The sequence below is a fragment of the Amblyomma mixtum genome, chromosome 1, assembly GCF_055824585.1.
Source record: "Amblyomma mixtum isolate Tamu chromosome 1, ASM5582458v1, whole genome shotgun sequence".
Taxonomy (NCBI): domain Eukaryota; kingdom Metazoa; phylum Arthropoda; class Arachnida; order Ixodida; family Ixodidae; genus Amblyomma; species Amblyomma mixtum.
In genome coordinates this window covers 32,329,794-32,343,450 of record NC_143012.1, presented here as the reverse complement: position 1 = coordinate 32,343,450, position 13,657 = coordinate 32,329,794, and the positions used below count along the sequence as shown (strand labels likewise).

At 48.2% G+C, this 13,657-nt stretch overlaps 2 protein-coding genes across 2 annotated transcripts in view; one reads left to right on the top strand and one right to left on the bottom strand.

Moving 5' to 3' along the window:
- Nucleotides 1-1,052: 1,052 nt before the first annotated feature.
- Nucleotides 1,053-13,657, bottom strand: part of LOC149365959 (TBC1 domain family member 2B-like) — a 163,122-nt gene continuing 150,517 nt past the window's right edge. The window contains exons 18-19 of the mRNA XM_089547445.1: nucleotides 3,618-3,695; nucleotides 1,053-2,531 (exon numbers count right to left, since the gene is read on the bottom strand). Coding sequence (XP_089403571.1) covers nucleotides 2,433-2,531; nucleotides 3,618-3,695 — 177 coding nt within the window. The 3' untranslated portion in view covers nucleotides 1,053-2,432. The remainder of the gene's footprint in view (nucleotides 2,532-3,617; nucleotides 3,696-13,657) is intronic.
- The window catches only part of LOC149365960 (uncharacterized), a 127,728-nt gene continuing 119,132 nt past the window's right edge, over nucleotides 5,062-13,657 (top strand). The window contains exon 1 of the mRNA XM_089547444.1: nucleotides 5,062-5,406. Coding sequence (XP_089403570.1) covers nucleotides 5,317-5,406 — 90 coding nt within the window. The 5' untranslated portion in view covers nucleotides 5,062-5,316. The remainder of the gene's footprint in view (nucleotides 5,407-13,657) is intronic.

The window sequence follows — 13,657 nt, the reverse complement described above, 5'->3', positions numbered from 1 at the left end:
CATGTACAGTCTTTGTCAAAAGTAACCAGGCCTCATGGTTTGCTTCTAGCTCGTACAGTGGAGCCCTTGCAGCTTCCCTGAAGCTCAAATGGTCGTTAAAGGTAAGGACTGGGGGTGTTCTTACCTTCCAACACGTTTTCATTTTTAGGAAAGCCATAAGGGCTCCACTATACAAGCTAGAAGCAAACCATGCAGCCTGGTTACTTTTGACAAAGACTGTACCTATCTCTTCACAACCTAAGTGAACACATCCAAAAAGGACCTCTAAGTTAATGCTTCAGTTGGCCAGTAAAATGAGCACTGGGAAAGGGGTGTTTGGATGATCTAGTTTAACGATGCTAGTTTTCGTGTCTCACCAGGTATTCTGCTTTCTCAGGCTGTTTTGAGGTAAATTTGACGTCTTTTGGTTCTGGAAGCATTGAAATAGTTCAGAGGTAGTCACAAATTTAAAGACAGTTTTTACAGTGTATTGTAAAACAGGGTGAAGCAGAGATGTCTGTTGATACATTTCTGTGAATCGGGCAACTTGCCTTTATTTTGTCCTCTGAGGCTCCAAAGTACTACTGTGACTTGAACCAAACATTCGCAAGACAAAATCTACCTGACTATGGAGTCAAATGTGCATCTTGACTGACATGCAGGTTTACATTAGTGCTTGTTAGATATGAAAGAGTTTCAGCATCTGTGGTTCAGTGACTGCATCCAGGCTGAGTGTGACTTGTGAACCTAGATGACAAAATCCTAGGCTTCAAACATTTCCAAATGCTAGCCATTTTCTTTAGAATTCAGTACATTTAGGCTTTTGCTTGCATCCAAAGGACTTCACGTGATGAAATGATCACGTCATTGCTATGTGTGCAAAAAGCTGCGGCAGTTCTGCACCTGCTGCGAATTAAAATCTAACCATGGGATTATTGTATGATGCGGTCTTGAATTCACTGGAAAGAAGCAAGAGAATATAGCTGTCATACAGTGCAATGTGTTTTGTTTCTTGTAACTGCTACCACAGAGTCGATTGCTGAGAATCTACACAAAATAGACATAATCCACCATCAGCTGTGGGAATATTTTTATTCTCCTTCAGTGTGTCGTACAACATGAGCAGGCTTTCAAACGCTGTTTATAGGCACAAAAACATGTGCAAAATATCTCTATATAAAGTTCAAAGAATTAATATGTTATGTTACAAAAATATTACACGGCATTTTCCGGCTGGTGTATATATTGCATGCTTGCGAAGTAGTTGCGGTTTATAGTTTTAAGCATGGCACTGCCAGAGCTATAAGTATAAGATTGTTCTATATGAAGCTATGTGGACTAAGTCCAGTCTTGTTGCAGACACACAGGCTGGTAGGCATACATTGTCTGGCCAAGTAGACAATGTCGAAGCTTTCTCATCAGCGGAAAGTTAGTCATTGTCTGGAATGCTATTTGCAACATTTTAGTTACAAAGAACGAGCACAGAACAAAAAAAAAGAAATCATTAGCATGCAGAAAAAAAATTCACGTTTGCTCAAGGCACTTTTAGACATAAGTCGTGTGTCACTGAGCTTAATATCAAACACTCTCAAATAGTTCAGTGCATAAACGTTGCGTAGCAATGACAAAAGTATATTTTGTTCTGTTTTTCGTAAGGTAAAAAAACATGAAGTAGACCATGAATTTCATAGTTGTAAATATATCACAGGACCAAGGCTTGCTGCTCGCAGCATGTCAAATCATCATAGCATTGTTCCAGCATGCTTCTGCTTTCAGAAGAGATTAGAATGCATTGTTACTGGATTGAAATCTTGTTCATCTAGAGCTAGAGCAGCCTGCAGATTATTTGCATTCATGAAGTTCTTTGGATTACAATTCATTGTTGCAGCCACGACATCCCAAAAGTGGCATAGCTAACTATCACACAAATGTCTCGTAAGAATACGGCATGAAAGTCTGGAAATGTTCACAGGAGTTGCAGTTTTCAGTCCGCAGTACGGTGTGCTTCTGACGTCCAACATCTATAACACCAGCTGTGATATGCTAGTAGAAGGCTCAATGTTTTTTGTCCAGAGTTTCCTTCAAGCCATGCGAGCAAATTTTAGCTTCGCTGCAAAAGCATATAGGTGCAGTGCGTGAAATTGCATTTAAGATGTAGTATTTGGTGCATAGTCACTCCAGGTGGATAAGCAGCCTGAAATAAGCTATCACATCAAATCGACGAAACCTGTCAACGCTTTCATCTTGGTCGTAGGCCACAGAGCAAACTGTCAGTATTAAGAGTGTTCTAACACAGCATGTTCTTGTGCCAGAAGTGTCCAAACACATGCTCACACGTGACACCTCAAGGCAATTGATTGTGGAACACATTACAGCAAACACTCGGTCGACTCCAGTGCTTGGCAAATGTTGGTAACGTATCACCGGTATCCAGGATATTTGTGTCCACTGGACTACTTCGACGGATCATCCGGTGACACAGGACTGCTGCATTCCAAGGCCTTTCTTCCTGGTAGCGAGTTGCGTATTTCATCCAGCTTCCGTAGCTGCTCCTGCAGGTCACCATTTGGTGCGCATCATGTATAAATTCTATGACTGTAAACACAAGGACTGCCTTGCATGTAATCCAATGGGTGAACTTACACATACAATTTTTTTCTCGTTATGGCATGTACAACAAACGGGCAATGAGAACAAGATTTCGGCCCAATTCTTTTGTCAGAAGGCTGCAGGCGACTATTCTTATAAATACGCTAGGTCAAAAGTCCCTAGGCCACAAGGCCTGCCTTGGCAGTGTAGCCATGCACTTACAGCATCTGTGAAGCTCAAAAAGATGCTCAGTGGTGAGAGTAAGACTTCTCATCCTTCAGAGATTCCGAGCCTCAGGGTTGTTGTAAGTGCCCCACCACAAGGCTTAAAGGCAGGCCCTAGGGCCTGGGGAGTTTTGTCCAACACAGCAAATGTATAACTTTTTTCCCTCATGTTTAGGCTATAACAATGAGGAGCTGTTCCACTTGCTCACCAGTTATTTTTAATTCTGTACTGAAGGGATTCTAAATAACTGTAAATTAATAAGTGAAATTGAAAGGTACAAAATGTGCGGCTTATACTGAAAGCAGCATGTTCTTATGACAAAAGAGGGCATCAACATAGTGCCCGAAGTGCACTCTCAATACATTTTTCCACGCTATGACTAACTAGAGACGCTGCCGCGGTGGATCAGTGGTTATGGTGCTCGGCTGCTGACCCAAAAGATGCGAGTTCGATCCCGGCCGTGGCGGTTGAATTTCTATGGAGGCGAAATTCTAGAGGCCCGTGTACAGTGCGATGTCAGTGCACGATAAAGAACCCCAGGTGGTTGAAATTTGCGGAGTCCTTCACTACGGCGTCTCTCATAGCCTGAGTCGCTTTGGGACATTAAACCCCATAAAGCATGAACTATTGAGAGAGTCTTTTAAATTGTTTGTTCAAAGATTACACTGAGGGCGCAATAAATCGTCATCCTGTCGTTTGGAGAGGTTCTAGAGAGCGATGTAGGAATAACCAAAGGCAAGGCATAGAAGCGTGAAAATAATAAGCGTAAAAGATTTCATTCGCACTGACACAAGCAAAAAGGCTGAATTATGGCGCTCACTTACCTTCACTGCCTGCATGTGAGTGGCTCTCTTGGCATTGATGACCCTCATTGGGAATGGATTGAGATCACCAAAGGCAACCTGCAGGCAAATATCGCACCATGAATACCGGTTTCATAGATTTTTTTTTTTGGACAAAAGAAAATAGTTAACATTTGCGCTGCATATCTAGCAAGCTCTGTACGCGACGAACTTCATCGTGTCTGGCAGTGCGGCGAAAACCATGTGTTGACAATATTACAATTCCATTTTAAAAATCGTAACTGGTCCCAACTGGTTTATGGAACATATCCCGGCTGGGTGAAACTGGAAGAGAAAGATTACAATGAAAGCCGTGAGCACACAATTCACACCATGCAAGGAATCATTAGTGATTTACATTGCAGCCGTATAGGGCACATTGAAGGCATACTGGATGTAGGGAGGAGGAGATCGTGAAGAAAGGGAAGGCGTGGTAGCTGCCCCCCTCTGGACATTGGATGGACCCCGGAACTGTGCCGTGTGGGAGGGGAGAAGTGGGAAGTGTAGGTCTGAACCAAATGCAGGTTACAGGGGCTCTGAAACCCCTTCCGAGGAGAGCACATAAACTCGTTCAATCACTGCATTGTGTAGTCATGAGCACCTGAGCCAAGTAATACACCTCTGCACGCAGCAGAGAGCCCACAACTGCGCACGAAAGTTGGCGAGCCCTTCCCGGCCACTTTTTCATTCTCGCACCCTCCTCCGTCGCTCGCACCTGTGTATACAAGTTGAGAGATGGCTATTGGTTAGATTAGATTCTTTCAGAGTCAGGCAGCTCAATGGCCGCGGCCAATAAGTCGCGTAGCTCCAACAGGTCAGGAAGCTCCGCCCCCGGAGGTGGGGCCGGCGGAGAAGCGCCGACCTTCCAGCGTGCAAAGGTGCAAACACGCTACATTTAAAGTTTGACTACAATTCTTGCTGGACAATATTCATGAAACGGCGTGCTTTAACATCCCAGGCATACCGAAACTCTCATTAGAGCCCCTTTAAGGAAAACCGCCCTCTCTGCCGGGTGCCCTTTCATCCATCAAGAATACAGGACTACAGGTGTACAGTAGCGATTAGAAAAGATCAGCACAATGACGTCACCGGAGCGGCGAAAATCGCACGACGCGGCACCGTGCTTAGCAAACACACCTGACACTTTTGGTATCGGCGTGTTCGTAACCGCAACGCCGAGCGTATCTGCCGCTTCTGTGGCACGTCACCAGTGCTAATCTTTTTTTTTAACGTTACAAGGTATCCAATTCGGCGCGCAAACTTAATCGGCGCTGCGCGGTGGCGCTGCAGATTAAGCTTCCGCACGCCACCGCAGCGCGCCGCCACCGCCGCGCCGGACGAGTCGAATTAGTCCGGCGCCTCCTCTCCTTTCTCGCAGCCCTCTCCACCGTCCTTTCTTGACCAATCATCCCGGCGAAGCAACTTTTGCGCCGCAAAAGAAGCCGCTCCCTCGCAGGCCGTATCTCTCGCATCGCGTGGCTACGCTGCTCCTTCAGTTGATCCTCTCTCCCGCGCCTCGACCACACCGTCGCTGCGGCAGTCCCGCGTCGAGACGCTTCGTGCGAGAAACTAGTTTTTTGTCTTCGCTCAACGCGCGCGCGCGCACTCCCTCAGCCGAACGACAGCGGATTTCCTTCGTGGTCGCTTATTCGCCGACGACTGTGTGCCGTAGTCTGAAAAGATGGCCAGGATCGCGCTATACCTGGCGGCCCTACTGCTGGCCCTTGTCTGCTTTTCAGCGCTTGCCAGCGCGGACCACCACGAGCCCAAGGTAAGCTGCCCTCGCCCCGGCAAGCAGGCCGGCCGGCCTGGCCGCTTGTTCCCGCGTTTCTCGTTTCTTTACGGTTCGCGGTAATCCGTGCAAACACGCAGCGACTCGTGACGGCGTTTCTTTTTTGAATTCGGAGGCCGCGTCCCGGGACCACATTGCATTCCGCCGCTGCTATCGGAAAGCCGGCATGCACGGTGGATGACAGTTGTAGACAGCCCCCCGAAAACCACACTCTATTGATGTTGATCGTTACACTGTCCAGTTCAGGACTCTCTATACAAACTCGTGCCGGTTAAAGGATGCGAGCTTCTGGCGTTTCCAGTAGAACTGCTTCAATGCGCGTACTGATTGCTTGCAAGAAAGCGTAGCTACCTTCCTGCGCATCACCTCTTCTGTGTAGCGATAAGTTCTTGTAAGGATCACACCATGTAACTCGCGTGCGAGTTCAGTGCATGCGCCGCAACGTTGAACCCTGCGGCTGGGCGCATTCACATTTGCACCGGCTTTATTCTGCGTTCACTGGAGTAAAAGATTTTAGTGCAGTCGCTTGCTATGCGCTTAATTTTTACAACGGAGAACACCGCCGCTACACACAGGTTGCGATAGGCGCATCTACGGCCGGCTTTGATCTAGACACGCCGTCTGCAGTTTCACTTGCAGAAAAGGTTACGAATTACCATGATGCAGCATTGAGATTTACCGCGGTAACCTCCGGAATCGACAAAGGGCGAAGTCCTCGACATGGCTTTATCGCTGAGGCGAACGCGATCACTTAATCGCTTTTGCCCCAGTTTTCGACAAAAACGTGTTCCCTGGTGAACGCCAGAATCAACCATCCGAAAGTTCTTCCGGAGATGGGAGCCGGCCGGGTGTTTTTGCCGGTAACATGTAAGTGGGCGTTTGTGTTCCCGCATATGTAACGTCAGTGCCACCGCCGGGCCGTCATCCCAGGCAATGATTCGCCTAACGAGCGAAGTCGCAGATGACGGCTTTCGAGACGCGAGCGGCGTGAAATAGGCGTCATTCACAGCGCGCCGTACGCAGGGTTGCTTAGCAATGTTCGCGTCACAGAGCACATGACGGCACGCTTTGTCACTTGGGCCGGTTCATCTCGGGTCGGATCGCTTCCACGGCGAAACTTTAGCCGTGTAGTTAAAGCCGCCCGTTTGCAGTCCTTCAACTGATACACGACGCAACGTAGGATGGAGACATTGCGTAAACTTGGCGGAAACGAACTGTGAACTCAGTTCGGAAGTTGCACCGTGGATCTCGCATGTTCATTCATCGCACTTTCGAGTCACGTACAGTGAACTATGAACTGCGTATGGATGGATAAGGCTGAACCCTTTAAATCGGGCGGTGGCTCAAGCCACGACTCGTGAAATTTCACTCTCTCGATTTTAGCCGCCAGTCAGATAACCTTCGCTTGGCTACTTCTACCCGCTTAGAATCTGTTTTCCCTCCACTGTCCTTAAACCCCACTGCTTTCAGTAAATCACCCCCCTGCTTTCAAATAGGGTGAAGCCCTTTACAGAAAAGTATCAAGTGTTCAGCTATTTACTCGTCCTCTCCACACGCACCGAACAACGTGTCTATCTCGTGGTACCTGACTCGATACGTCTTAGTCGGCAAAACTGCTGTCCTGGCCTCGAACAACAAAGGGCTTCCCCAACAATTATCGTAGATATTTTCTTTCCTGCTTAAACGCACTATATGTTACCAGTACCGATTTCGTCATCAACCGTTTTCCGCAGAGCCTTCTCTGTTTCTTTTAACTTTTTCTTAGCCGACAATTGCTGATTTTCCCCCAAACTGCTGTCCAGATATTTGCCTGTCAGTTTTTTAGTTCGCTTTCTCCGTTCTATGTCGACATTCCTCGGGTAAAAGCAACTGAAAACTTTCCCAGCCCACTGCTTTTCCTCCCATTTCTTTCAGTCGCTCCTCAAATTCTGTCTTAATGCTAGCTTCTCCGCCCTCGAACGACGCCCATACCACCCTGTACCGCCGGATTTGGTGTACTGTTATGTGCTCCCAAAGCAAGCCTCCCTACGCCGCGTTGTTTGATTTCTAACCTTGCTTCAACACCTGGTCTCATGCTCAGGACCACATTGCCGAAAAAGTCAAACCTCACCTCTTTCTAAATCCCTCTTACCACTTCGTACCTATTGTAATTCCACAATGCCCTATTTTTGGTGACCCTATTTTTTTCAATTCCTACTAGCTTTAGTCATTACATATTTTTCATGCTCCGTCAGGTACTCAGCAGTTCCTGGCAGTTAGGCCGCACCTAGCGGCCCGAACGCTTGGCAGTGAAGCTGAGCTTACAGGCACGGCACATTGCGAAACAAAAGTCGATTCAGGGCTAAATTAAGCTGAAGTAGCGTGCAAGTCTGTATGCAAAGCGTGCACGAATTAACACGTTAACGAAAAATACACAATAAAAGTGTCCAAGCGAAGCCTTCCTGATGGCTTCATTACCGGCATAAACCTTGACAACTATAATGGCAGTCAGCGAGCCGCAATTAACTTCCGGATACAGCCGTCGCACTCGAAAAACGCAACAACGACAATCCACGCGCATTTTGTTTTTCTCGTTTGTTTCACCTTACCCAGAAGTGCTCGTTTCAAAACCGCGGTCAACGGACCCGCTTTCAATACGAAGTTCACCCAATTTGGGGTACGCGATCCGTGAAACTCTTTTTTTTTTCTTTGTCGTCGAGTGCGCACGCGACCGGAGACAAAAAACGAAATAACAAAAAAAAAGTTTTCGTCGCTCTAATTGGGGCCCCTGTCGTTTGTCATTTTGTCGTCTGCTGCGCGGGTCGGATTTTTGTTTTGAACACAGTTGAAGTTAATATCGCGTTACTTCTTCTCTAGCCCCCCCCCCCCCTTCCCCCTTTCCATTTTTTTCCCTTCCCGCAGGCTACGTGCTTCTCGAACTGGTCGCGCGCGCAAAAAAAAAGAAGAAAAACTGGGTGACGGTCCACTGCCGTTGACCCAAATTGCGGCGGCCGGCGTTTTGACGCCGTCGTACGTATAGTGCCCACATAAAACACACACACCCGCTGGTCTTTTCCGTTATTTATTTCGTGAGATGACGACGGTACCTCACGACTGGCCTGTTATCGGTTCCCTCCGCGCCAAATGTCTCTGTTAGGTGTCGCGGGGCTGTAATTATTTTCCCCTCTTAATTTCTGGCGGGTTAGCGCAAGCACCAATTTCTTCTCTAGACATCGTTGCTTGGTTTCTCTTTTTTTTTCCCTCTGAACTTTAATTCGATCACTTCGATTCTCTGCGGGCTAGTGCGCTCATTCTTCAATATGTACAGTCGACGGCAAAAGTTTATGGGATTAATTCGCCGTAAGGGGAGCAAGTCAATCGCCCAAAGTGGGTGCAAGTATTGGGGGAAGTGTATATGCTTCTGCTGGTATCAACTATACCAGATGACTACTGGGTCGCGAGGGGGCGCTGCCACTGGTTTGAACCCGAGAACACGTGTCTCATGAACTTTTGCAAGCGGCTGTAGTGCATCAACGTACGTCGAACATAATGCAATTATGTGAGTATTTGAATCGTGGAGGTAGCTAATCAAACTAAATGCTTAAGCAGAAAGCTCATTTTTCAAATCTCCACAGCGTTAACGCACCTAACATTAGGTCCCCGGTTCGAATCCCTTCCGCGAGCTGGACTTAACTAGTAAGTTTATGCTGCACGAAACGCGGAATCGTATGCCACCACCCCGAACACACTGCGACGAATGGTTGAGCAGTAGTGTTCATATGAAGATCCGTAAAGACGTGGAATTTGGGGTACATAGGTCGCCGGTTCGAATCCCTGCCGCGAGCTAGGCTTTAGCCTAACTAGTAAGTTTGTGCTAGGGTATGCTGAATCGTACGACAACATCAGGAACATTCTGCCGCAAACGGTTGGCCCACAAAGTTTACACGAATGTCGGGACTATGCGGCCCGACTTTGACGCCTGCCAGACAAGGATATTAGTTTGTTCCGTTAAGTAACGACCTCGGTTGCCATGGCAACCACCTGGTTACGATTTGCGTTATAACGCATACCGCTGAGACCCCAAACGCGAGAAGTAACGCTCTGAAAAAAAAACTTCTTTCCTCCAAGTCCCCCCGGGGCTCCCGCAGAGTTCACGTGTACACGGTCGGCGCCTTTTAAGAATGACATTCGACGCTCCTGCCGGAAACTGGATACTCTGTAATACAGCGCGGCGGTATTCTTTGGACCGAGGTGTACGAGGTCAGTTCGAGTCGCCTGGCTTCCCGCGAACAATGGCAATTCTAGGCGCCTCAACCCTTTCGTGACCTCTCCGGTCCCCGTTCGGCACTGTGGCTCGTACCGCAGGCATCAGTAACTCGCGCGAACGCTGCAACCTCAGTGCTAAGCAGCTGACGTGCATACGTATACAAAACTTTAGCGGTTATGTTTCTGAGGTCGAGCCGGTTGACGGTAGCTGAGAACGTGACCTTCGGTTAGTGTTCATCGCAAGCAGCGGGCCGAGCGAGTCGCCCGAACGTTTAAAAACTGGTTTCGGTCGAGTTGTGCCCCCCCTTCCCCCTTTCTATCTCCCTCATTACGGCGATCTCTTCGAAGAACTACACCGGCGTTGTTCTGAACGCCGCAGAGTGACCCAACTCGTTTTAGTCAATAGGGAGTTTTAGATAACGGGACCCTATAAATTAGGGGCATAGCGGAGTGCCAGTGTGCTTGAGCATAACGTTAACACCCCTAACATGGTACGTAATGCCAAAAAACACCTGCCATTTTCGCAGTGATTTTGTTTTCTGTTCTGCGCATGCGCGCTGCCGCCCCGCTATTCCCCTAACTCCATTTTAAAACTCGCTAATTTCACTCAATTCTGTCGGCGTAGATTGGACTCAAACATTCGAGTCGAATCCTCAGAGCGATTGTAAATCTCCCTTCATTACCAATCAGAGTGACGTCATATGAACCGATGTGTGGGCCCTCTTCCCCCCTGACGAACAGCATCATGGGAAAGGGCAATATGCTCGGGGACGCATTCGCCGAAGGCGATGTCGGAGGGGCGCGGTGGTGTTTTGTCGCAGGCGAATCGAACCGTTCGCTTGAAACCCGACACGGTTCGACGCCGACACGACGCCCCGCCGCTCGCGTTCGTGCCATAACCGCGCCCGTTATGACGGCCTAAAAAGGTCCGCCGATGCCCGGCCATCCGTCTCGCAGCTTTGCTACCCCAGATGGAAGCCATACAGACGTCTCGAAGGGGGGCCTTCTACCGACCCTCCCAGCGGAGCAGCAACGGCACAGACGTGGTGGCGGTGAAGTTCGCGTCGTCTACTGAAAAGAGGGCCGGGCCGGACCAGTTCAAATAAACAAGCGGGAACTCGCTAGCGAGGTGGTAGTGATGGTGCTTCGCTGGAAAGCTCCGCTGCTCAGGCAGAGGCAGGCGGGCTCGAAATAGTCGTTCGGCCTGAGGGCGCTGGGGGAGACAGAGAAGAGTGCGAGCGACTAGGAAACCGCGGCATCGGCTCGCGCCTCGCGGTGTCTGTCAAAAGTTCTTCGCGGGGGTGTAGTAACCGTGGCGCGCCTTTTTATCGTTTTCCGCCGACGGGTCGTGCCCCTGAGCTCTATCCACCGCGCACCCGGCCTCCCCCCCCTCCCTCCCTCCCTCCCTCCCTGCTTCTTGCTGGCAGCGGCAGCAGAGTAGACGAGGGCTGGGGGTTGTAAGTGTTCGACGAGAGCAGTGGATTTAATCTTTTTTTTTTTGCGCGCGCGGTTTTGGTCGGTGTTCAGTTACGGCTGCCGCTGCTCTTTCGACGAAGTCCGTGGCGCGAAATGCTTTTTCTTCTTTTCTTTTTTTCAGCAACAGTTTAAACACGCATCGTTTGTATAGCCTCGCCGGAAACGCGAATGTTCTGGTCCGTGTTAGCGCCTCCGCGCGGAACGGGCCGCATAGGTGTGCGAAGTCTCGGTTTCGAGAATCTGTATATAAAGTATTACACACCGCGTCAGACATTTTCCAGATGGGGAAGATATGAAAGGCCTTCTGCGCGTCAAGGCCTCGGAGACCCGGTAACGAAGTTCTGTGCTGTCTATAGATTAATCGCGGTTCCTTTCTTTAAGCGACTTCTTTTCATTCAAGCCTTTCCGACGGTTTTCACTACTATACCTTTGGGATAGCCACTGCCAAGCATTTCTATAACGGCCCGCTCCGCTTTTAACGAATTACTGCTTATAGTGGCGATGACCTCGCGCGAACTTATATTATACATAGTCGCGTTCACTTTGCTGTAGCGAGGCAGACTACTGTACGGCAGTAGTTACAGCGTCTTTGTTCCGCACTGTGTGACGAGCATCGCGCTTACAAACTAGGTCATGTTTTGATCGCCCGTCGGATAACCGCTTTCCGCGCCGAATCCGCCTTTACTATAGCTAACCCTTCGTGTTAGCGAACTGGAAGTGTATACACCTCGTCTCTTTCCTTCTCATTCGATATCGATTAATTTTCGCATAGAAATCCTACGATAACAGAGCACAGCTTTAGAAGTAGGCTTATCTGTCTTGAAGTAGAAATGTTATAGCGCAAACAAAGACACGGACAAGAGAGACGAAACACACACACAAGCGCTAACTGTCAACTGGACTTATTCGTCGAAAGCCACACCTTTTATAGGCCGAAGGATAGTGAGAGACAAAAGATGACAAAAAAAAAAAACAAGGGTTGTGTCAGAACCATCAAATCGCGAGCGCATGCGCGGGTAGGCAAGGGCATCACACTTCCGTTTGTCTTCCATCTAATCGCGCTTATGTGTGTGTTTCGTCTCTCTTGTCCGTGTCTTTGTTTGCGATATAACATTTCTACTTCAAGATGAACTACCAACTCGCCCAACAGGAAGTTTTAATGAGGCTTATCTGGCCAGGCGTTTTCGTAAATCACCTCCTAACACGCCCTGATTATAGATTTTTTAAATTCCTCCTCTTAGGCGAAACCTGCGTTGAGTAAAGTGAAGCACCCCGCATACGTTGACCACTGTCTTATACCGCAAACGTCTTCTATGGAAAAGTCACTTCACAACGCAAATTTTGCGCCCTCTTTTATAGAGCGCATTTACCCGTTTACCCGGAAGCAAATAACCCCTCCACATCAGCGGCGTACTCAAAATGCTAAAGCGAGATTATGCGCCATCAAGGTAATAAAGACTGACCTCTTTCTCTATAGCATTCAAAACAAAAATGAAAACACGAGTAACACGGAACCTTCAACGAACGGACGGGCGATTGCGAAATAAAAGACAACGTATAAATTCAGGCAAATTTGTGTACATGTGGCTCGCAATAGACGGCAATCTACATATTTTAGCTTAGCGCATCCGGCGAGCGCTTCTTCGCTTGCGTTCATAACCGCAAGGGCTTTTTCTTTTTTATTTTACAGTGAAATAACCTTATCCTGGCCTCGTAAAATACTACAGCCGGAGCGGAACCACTTCGCCTTCGATAAGGAATCCCGCCTACGCCGCTCGCGCCTTTATCGCGGGGAAATGGCTGTTCAAAATTACGAGCAGCCAAGATGAGCGAGCTCGTTCACATAGGTGTGGGAAGTGGAAGTGTTCGGTATAGGGCAAGTTGAACCCTCGTCTTACCCTACCCAACACTCTCCCTGCCCCACCTACACGAATGAGGCAATCGTATCAAATAAAATTTCATCCATTCATACGTAGCAGTCAAGCTAGCCATAGGCTCTCTTCCCTTAACTGAATTCTCGGGAGGCCTTAAAATTTTTTTTTTCATCGGCGCTGAATGTTCCTGCAGGCGCAGTCTCGCTCCGTACTCTCTAGCAGAAAGGAGTAAAAAAGGAGTAAGACGTGCTATGGCGTGATTTCTTTTATAAAAGGATACTCCCATATAGGCAATCCCTTTTAAATAAGGTACGCTAGATGAGTTTACTCCCTTTTTATTCCCATTTAGGCGCATCTCTAGCATAATCCCTTTTAAAAAAGGTACGCTAGATGAGTTTACTCCATTTTTACTCCCATGTAGGCGCATCTCTAGCATACTCCCTTTTAAAAAAGGTACGCTAGATTAGTTTACTCCCATGGAGGCGCATCTCTAGCATAATCCCTTTTAAAAAAGGTACGCTAGATGAGTTTACTCCCTTTTTACTCCTGTGTAGGCGCATCTCTAGCATATTCCCTTTTAAAAAAGGTACGCTAGATGAGTTTACTCCATTTTTACTTCCATGTAGGCGCATCTC